General features: G+C 35.9%; 1 protein-coding gene across 1 annotated transcript; it reads right to left on the bottom strand.

Moving 5' to 3' along the window:
• Positions 1–315: 315 nt before the first annotated feature.
• LOC128314689 (olfactory receptor 6M1-like) lies at positions 316–1329 on the bottom strand. The gene has a single exon (XM_053217976.1). It carries the CDS (start codon positions 1306–1308, stop codon positions 316–318), a length of 993 nt encoding a protein of 330 aa, XP_053073951.1. The 5' UTR covers positions 1309–1329.
• Between the last annotated feature and the right edge of the window lie 8198 nt (positions 1330–9527).

The following is a 9527-nucleotide window of genomic DNA, read 5'->3' as shown; positions in this document are numbered from 1 at the left end:
TAATACTGGCTTTGTTTGAATTAAAAATCCTTAGACTGTACAAAATTTTGATTTTTAAAACACTGGAGGCACAGAAAAAATGGGAATAATGATTGCTGATGTATTTATATCTGTCTATCTATCAGTATGTTTGTATGTATTATGAATGCATGTACATAATTTTAGATCTATGTGACTTACTGTTAAGTAACCTGGACAAAAATCAGGAAGTGATATATGTTCTCCTAAATGTTTTCCTTATGCAAGCATATTAACTTTCAGTTATACTACAAAATCATTTTATTGCCAGACATGAAGATATCTTTGTTGTAGATATTATTTTTGTGGTTTTAAAGATCTTGAATTTGTTAACATGCCTACGTATTTACTGAAAGCATCTCTCAGGGATTCTTTGACTTTCTCATTTCGAAGACTATAGATGAAAGGGTTCAACATCGGTGTTACAATGGTGTTCAGCACTGTGGCAAATTTGTTAAGATCCATCACATCACCCTTTTGTGGGTGGACGTAAATAAAGATGGAGCTTCCATAATAAAGTGTCACAACAGTGATGTGTGAAACACAAGTGGAGAAAGCTTTCTGCCGTCCCTGGACAGAAGGAATTCTAAGGATAGTAATAATAATGTACATGTAAGACACTCCTGTGAAGAGCAAGGAGCCCAAGAGCAACACAGCAGAGGAGATAAAGTCAGCCAGCTCAGCCAGAGCGGTATCTGCACAGACCAGCTTTAGCACAGGGCCACTGTCACAGAAGAAGTGATTGATAATATTTGGTCCACAAAAGGGCAGAGGAGCAGTTAAGATTGATGGTGCTAAAATTGACAAAAATGCACCTAAATAGGATCCCAGAAGCAACAATATGCATGTCTGTTTGTTCATGATGATGGCATACCTCAATGGGTTGCAGATGGCAATGTATCGATCAAATGACATGACGACCAGGATGAAGGATTCCGTGGATCCCAAGAAGAAGTAGAAGAAAGACTGTGTGAGACATCCTATGAAGGATATTGCCTTGGTGAGGGAAAATATGTTTGCCAGCATCTTAGGCACCACTGTGGAGGTGATGGCAACTTCAAGGAAGGAAAGATTGGCTACAAAGAAATACATGGGTGAATGCAGACGGTAGTCACCACACACCAAAAGGATGATCATGGTATTGCCAATCAGAGACGTCATATACATGAGCAAGAATGCAGAAAAAAGAAGAATTTCTACTTCCTTTTCATTCTGAAACCCCAGAAGAATAAACTCCATGACTCTGGTCTTGTTTCTGTGGTCCATAATGTTGACACTTCCACCTGACATAATAAACAAAATATAAGTTCATGGTTGGTCTTTGCAACTTAACTTTGGAAGTGCCCTTACTATAGAAATTATCTTTTTCTTTGTGGAAAGATGATAATAAAAACAAAATAAAATAAGTCCTGAGATGAACTGTGGAATACACTTCTACATTAAGATTGGCACAATTGTTCTTTTGAAAGACCTGTGAGTCTGTGCTCAGTGTATGGACTCTAACAGTGAAGTTAGCTGTTCATGAGCCATGTGAACATATGAGTAGTGCCCTTTGGGATAGACACATCACAGTGACTTTAATCCATTCAGATGTAAAAGAATGCTGGCAGACAGACTTGCAATCAAGTCTAATTCTATATTAATATGCATATACAAAAATAACTTTGAAAAATATTTTATTATCAGTGAGAAAAAAAAGCTAAAAAGCCCCAACTAGACATGATCAATAATAGGTTCATGACTCTTTAGTTATAGGTACCAACCTCTATTACTGTTAAATTGATCATTAATGTAAAGTCAGCCTCATGTAATCATCATATAGAATCATATCTCAGGGGAGCTGAGGGGCTGTTTGTTAAGTGTCCAAATCTTGGTCTTAGCTCAGATCATGATTTCATGGTTTGTGGGTTCAAGTCCTGCATTGGACTCTGTGTTGACAGCTTGGAGACTGCCTGGGACTCTCTCCTTGTCCCTCTCTCTCTCTTTCCTTCTCCCACTCATGCTCACTTGCTCACTCTCTCACTCTAAAAGTAAATAAATAAACTTTAAAATCACTTCTCATAGCGCATAAGATGCTCACAGGTCTTTTTAAAATAAGAAAAAGAATCAAACATATGACTTTATCAATGCCGATTATATTTATCTTGGAATTAATTCAAACAGAGCAAACATTTGGGGAGAAGGGTAGAGAAACTGAACTTCTGAATTTTACTAAGAGAAGAAGCAAAAGTGTAAGTACAGTTCGTATTATAGATGAAGAATAAAAAGTGAAGAAAAAAGAAACAGGAACATTCTTGGAGAGGAGTTTTGTTAAAGAAAGTTTTGGATTAGAGAGTGATTTCAAATTTCAGGTTATAAGAAACACAAATTTGATATTGGTTGGTGTTGGAATGGCTAATTTTAGATAAGTGGGAATTTCCATTGTTACTTTTCAGTAGATGTGATGGGTGAATGCTGTAATGGTTAGCTAAAATTTATATCATAGAAGGATCAATGTTAGAAATAAGACCTTGTGTGTTTTAATTTAGGTTTTGCTCATTTTTTTGACCAAAATACTTATTTATATTTTCACTGACTTACTCTTATATATTTACTTAACGATGGGGAAACAAGTGAGATAAATTTCTCACTTATAGGCATATCATTCACTTTATAAAAGAGTAAAACAAATTTGGATCAAAGTTGGGAGTTTTCATCATGATTGTTTATAATGATTATTCTGAATACAATAACACAAATTGAGTATTTTAGTTAATAGAGACTAAATTCGTTAATTCAGTGACACAGTATGAAGGGCTCAGTCTAGCTTCCTAAAATCATAGAAAATAAATATTGATGAATTTGGAGGAAAAGGAAAAAAAAGTAATTGTGGAGGAATGTGTATTATTTGAAAGAGACTTTCCTGTGTTCTGCTACGGATGCCTTGAGGCACTAGCAATGTAAGGCAAACACTAAACTCTCAACTTGGGAAAATAACAATCCTTTCAGTTAATTCCAAAATTTTGCATTAGGTTGTCAATGAGTGAAAAGTGGAGGAAAAAGAAGAAAATCAGTGATGGGGAAAATAAAAGAGAGAAAAAAAATTCCAAATAAAGACCATGAATTGAAAGAGTAGAACATTGTCAATTCTTTACTTACCTGCTGAAGGTGTACCTCAGAATTTTTATGAATGTACAAGTGCATGGTTTCAAAGTATTACTCCTTTATAACTTCTTGATTTGGATATCATTCAGGCTGAAAGTCTCAGAATGTAAAGAAACAATGGAGGGGAGTATATAGCCATGACTATAGAAGACTTTATAAGGACTCTGTGTAAGAATGAATGATTCAAAACTATGGAGTGCCACTGATCACATCTGCAGATTATTGGAACTCAGAAACAGGAGGGAAGCCTGAGTTCATTACTGCTGGTTCCCTAAGGGCAAGGTTTCTACTGAAACAATAGTCTCTAGAGAATAATTTATGACAATTCTAATTAAAATAAAAGTTTCCCAAATTAGAAAAGAACTTGTGAAAACAACTTTTGTAAGAAATAGTTTAAGCCTAATCAAAACCACACTCAGATATCACCTCACGCCAGTCAGAATGGCCAAAATGAACAAATCAGGAGACTATAGATGCTGGAGAGGATGTGGAGAAACAGGAACCCTCTTGCACTGTTGGTGGGAATGCAAACTGGTGCAGCCGCTCTGGAAAACAGTGTGGAGGTTCCTCAAAAAATTAAAAATAGACCTATGCTATGACCCAGCAATAGCACTGCTAGGAATTTACCCAAGGGATACAAGAGTACTGATGCATAGGGACACTTGTACCCCAATGTTTATAGCAGCACTCTCAACAATAGCCAAATGATGGAAAGAGCGTAAATGTCCATCAACTGATGAATGGATAAAGAAATTGTGGTTTATATACACAATGGAGTACTACGTGGCAATGAGAAAGAATGAAATATGGCCCTTTGTAGCAACGTGGATGGAACTGGACAGTGTGATGCTAAGTTAAATAAGCCATACAGAGAAAGACAGATGTCATATGTTTTCGCTCTTCTGTGGATCCTGAGAAACTTAACAGGAAGCCATGGGGGAGGGGAAGGAAAAAAAAAACAGGTTAGAGTGGGAGAGAGCCAAAGCATAAGACACTCTTAAAAACTGAGAACAAACTGAGGGCTGATGGGGGGTGGGAGGGAGGGAAGGGTGGGTGATGGGTATTGAGGAGGGCACCTGTTGGGATGAGCACTGGGTGTTGTATGGAAACCAATTTGACAATAAATTTCATATATTAAAAAAAAGAAATAGTTTAAGCCTTAAAAACAAAAATAAAAACAAAACAACATACTCATCACAAATGCTTTTGCCTAGAATCAATCTGTTTATCGCAGTATAATGTCATTTATAATCATTAAATAATGAGATGTACATTCATTTTTGTTATCATCATCACCACCATCCTCATCCACATTATGACCATCACCATCTACACTTTAAAATTTTTATTTATTTATTTTGAGAGAGAGAGAATGAGCAAGGGAGGAGCAGGGAGAGAGGAAGACAGAGAATTCCAAGCAAGCTCCTCGCTGTCAGTGCAGAGCCTGACGTGAGGCTGGATCTCACAAGCTATGAGATCATGACCTGAGTTGAAATCAAAAGTCAGATGCTTAACCAACTGAGCCACCCAGCCACCCCATCACCATCTACATTTAATACTATGTATTAGTATTTTTCTAAAAATTGAATCTTTTTAACTTTACAAAAACCATATGAGATAGATTGTTTTATTTTTGACATCAAACTGATTATTGATTATCAAACTGAATTGTGGTAACTATTTTACATAGTTAATAAATTAAAAACTGTCAGAAAACTATAAAATATGGATTTACCTAATATACAGTATTTAAAAAGAAAAAACATTACGAACACTTATTGATTGATACATATTTAGATTCACCAAAGAAATACATCTAATCCATGCCATCAGAGGCATAGAAGTTACTCAAGGATGAAAAAGAGATACATGATAAATAAAGTTGCATACTTTTATATAGTATTTAAAGATATAATTTGGACATAAAAACAATTGGGATGATACTTTTGAGAGAAAATACCAATTAAAAAAATGTTTGGTTTACAAATGAGCAACAAATTGCTTATTAAAACAGAAACTTCATATATGAATAATCCAATCAGCAGACATCATCATTCAGGCAGGCATCATCATATTCAAATAAATTCCAGAAGACATCTTTTTCCTTGCATTGGACATTTGATACTTAATATTCTCAAATAGCCTGTTTTTGCCTTTAAATTTTTTTAATGTTTTATTTATTTTAGAGAAAGAGAGAGAGACAGTGCAAGCATGGCAGGGGCAGAGAGAGAGAGGGAGGCACAGAATCCAAAGATAGGCTCCAGGCTCTAAGCTGTCAGCACATAGCCTGATGCGGGGCTCAGATCCACGAACCATGAGATCATGACCTGAGGTGAAGTCAGAAGTTTAACCAATTGAGCCACCCAGGCACCCCACCTGTTTTTGCCTTTAGAATAAAGAACCAAATTTTACTAATCCGCATGATACTTTTCCTAACCCCCCTTTTTTCCCATTTCCTGTTCTCATTTTCTCTCCTTTCCCCTAATGTCAATATTACAACTTTTTTGAACTTTTTTAAATTTTTTCATATTCTCAGACTATTTTTTAAGTTATGGTTAGCACAACTAATATTTTCACTTCCTGGAATATTCTTACTGCATCCTTCCACCTTCCCCAATTCAAAATCTGGGCATTCTTGTAATTTGTTTAATCATTTTTATATGAACACATTACCAGTTTCTCAGCTATGTAGACCACCCTGTATATGGAACCATTGCATTTTGTTTTACAATGCTTATAACACTTATTATTATTTGTATTATACTTTTATTCAGCTAATTGAACCATATTATAATATCAGGGACCGTGTTTGTGTTCCTTATGTTGCATCTCAAATACTAAGCCCATTTTCTGACTTGCAGTATCAAATCAATAACTATATTATATTGTGAGTGGATGAATGGACAAATGGATACCAAATTCAGTTAAGAAAATTACAGAAACCTAGATCTATTCTGTGGATGCTGAGTTTTGGGTGCCTAGGGTGCAGCAAATCTGAATTTGATTTATGCAGGGAAATATATAAATTTGGAATTTATGTCAAAGTAGAAGGATGAGAGTCATTACATATACAAGACAAGTAAAGTTGTAGTCACTGAATAGATTAACAATTCAATTCTGACACTAATTGGAGTTAGCTTCAGATCACAAGGGTTAAAGGCTCAGCTTCACAGACTACCCCACCTTATCTCAGAGGCCAATCATAACTAGTCCATCTCAGATTTCTAATTTCTGTCTGATTTGGCTACAAATTGGGAGTAACTACAATTTAAACATCAGGTTTGATAATTTACCAGAAAGGCTCACAGAACTCAGGAATTTACTACTACTGTCTTATTACAAGTATATTTTGAAAGATACAAATCAACTGCCAGCTGAAGAGATATATAGGACCAGGTCTGAATGGGTCCCAAGCACAATAGCTTCTATCCCCATGGAGTTTGGGGTGTGTCACTCTCCCAACACATGGCTATGTTCTTGTTCACCAGCCTAAAAGTTCTCTATATCTCACACTTCAGGTATTTTTATGATGGTTTCAATACCTAGGCATGGTTCATTAAGCCACTGGCCATAATTATTCCAGCCTCCATCCCTTCTCTTCTCCAGGGAGGTCAGCGTAGGACTCAAAGTTTCAACCCTTTAGGCAATTTTTGGTTCTTCTAGCAACCAGCCCCTATCCTGTGATTAACTAGGAGCTTTCCAAATATCACTTCATTAACATAAATTCAACTGTACTTCAGAGGGATTTGTTATGAAAAACAAAAAAATGCTCTATCATCTTTATCACTGTTATCACTTGGGAAATTTCAAGGTTTTTAGAAGTTCTGTTCCAGGAACTAAGATAAAATCAAATATTCATTTCATTATTTTTTAAGTTGATTTATTTATTTTGAGAGAATGCATGGATGGGGCAGAGAGAGACAGAGAGAGAATCACAAGCAGGCTCTGCACAGTGCAGAACCCGATGCGAGACTTGAACTCTGGAACCATGAGATCATGACTTCAGCCAAAATCAAGAGTCAGCCATTTAAATGACTAAGCCACCCAGGTGCCCTCAAATATACATTTCTTAATATAAGTCACAATAACAAATGCTAAAGAGAATGCAGTACTAAATGAAAGCCTAAATACAATACAGAAGAGAAATAGAGATAATAGCTAGTATAAAAAAAAAAAACTTTCAAAGATTTACAGTCAAGCATAGAGTTTCCTGAAGGCTTTGGGGGTCACCTTACTGTATTAAATTTGAAAATCCACTTTTATTTATGGTTTGCTATAAATCATATCATGAAAAGTGGAAAATTTTATTAAATATTTTTATTCATCTTTGGATATTTTCAAGTTTACTTTACCTTGTTCTGATAGTTTTGGAAAGTATCTTGAATCCATCCTAATTTTAAAATAACCCACGGATTTCTAGTTTCTGGTTATGCATGTAAGGAATTTAGAAGTTGTCATTGCATTCTAATAACAAGTAAATAGCTGAACAGACAAAAAGCAAACAACCTCCCCAAAACAAACAAAAACAGAAGCAAAAAAGTTTTTCTTGTATCTGTAAGAGATGGGAGGACACAGGGCAAACTGCTATCCCCAATATTTCAGAGGCAAACAAGTGATAAAAATGAGTCAAATAAGAACTAAGAGGACGCTCCTTTCCTTATTTCACAACATTCAAAGCTACAGGGAAAACAAACAAACAAACAAACAAACAGTTTGCAAACAAACAAGTTGCATAAAGGCACACAGACCTACAGGATTAAAAAAAGAGCCCAGAAATGAACCCTGATGTATATGATCATATGATCTTCAGCAAGCATATCAAGGCTACTCAATGGGAAAATGGTCTCTTCAATAAACAGCATTGTTAAAACTGGATAGAATGAAAAATATAAAAGAAATTGGTTGGAAACTTTTCTTACAACACACACAAAAATTAACTCAAAATGAGCTAAAGACCTAAATTTAAGACCATCAATATAAAGAGAGAAATAAACAGGATGAAAGCTTCATGACATTGGATTTATCAAAATTTCTTGGGTATGACACCAAAAAGGACAAGGAAAAAAAACACAAATAGACAACGAAGACACATTAGACTAGAATTTTTCTTCACAGTGAAGAAAACTCCCAGAGTGAAAAGGCAAACTATGGAAAGGTATAAGATATTTGAACAACATATATTTGATAAGGGGATAATATCCAGAAAATATAAAGAAGTCCTACAACTCAATAACTAAAACAAACAAACAAAAAAACAAAATCACGTGAGTAAAAAATTGTCAAAGGAACAAAGCTGGAGGACTAGCACTACCTGACTTCAAGACTTACTATAGAGTTATATTAATCAAAACAGCATGGTATTTGAATGGAAGAGATAAATAGATCTGTGGAAGAAACTAGAGAGAGATCAGAAAATAGGCCATCATAAATATAATCAACTGATCTTTGACAAAGAAACAAAGGAAATACAATGGAGCAAAGATAACCTTTTTGACAAATGGTGCTGTAACAACTAGACATCCACATGCAATAGAGGGAAAAAAAAAAGATTCCAGACACAGACTTTACATCCTTAAAAACAATTTGCTTAAAATGGGTCACAGACCTAAATAGAAAGTGGAAAACTATTACACTCCCAGTAGATAACATAGGGAAAATCCTAGATCACATTGAATATGGTAATGAAATTTTAATTTTAGTTTTTATTTAAATTACAGCTGGTTAGGGGCGCCTGGCTGGCGCAGTCGGTTAAGCGTCCGACTTCAGCCAGGTCACTATCTCGCGGTCCGTGGGTTCGAGCCCCGCGTCAGGCTCTGGGCTGATGGCTCAGAGCCTGGAGCCTGTTTCTGATTCTGTGTCTCCTTCTCTCTCTGCCCCTCCCCCGTTCATGCTCTGTCTCTCTCTGTCCCAAAAATAAATAAACGTTGAAAAAAAAATTAAAAAAAAATAAATTACAGCTGGTTAACTTACAGTGTAATAATAGTTTCAGGTGTACAATTTAGTGACTCAACACTTCAAGCACCCAGTGCTCATCACAAGTTCTCTCCTTAATCCCCATTGCCCATTTAGCCCATCTCCCTCACCCACCTCCCCTCTGGTAACCATCAGTTTGCTCCCTATATTTAAGAATTGGGGGGCGCCTGGGTGGCTCAGTTGTTAAGTGACCAACTTCAGCTCAGGTCATGATCTTGTGGTTTTGAGTTTGAGCCCCACATGGGGCTCTGTGCTGACAGCTCGGAGCCTGGAATCTGCTTCGGATTCTGTGTCTCCCTCTCTCTCTGCCCTTCCCCTGCTCATGCCGTGTCTCTCTCTCAAAAATTTATAAACATAAAATGAAATTGCAAAATAAAAAAAAGAATTGGTTT

The sequence above is a fragment of the Acinonyx jubatus genome, chromosome A1, assembly GCF_027475565.1.
Source record: "Acinonyx jubatus isolate Ajub_Pintada_27869175 chromosome A1, VMU_Ajub_asm_v1.0, whole genome shotgun sequence".
Classification (NCBI taxonomy): Eukaryota; Metazoa; Chordata; class Mammalia; order Carnivora; family Felidae; genus Acinonyx; species Acinonyx jubatus.
This window is presented reverse-complemented; position numbering and strand designations above follow the sequence as displayed.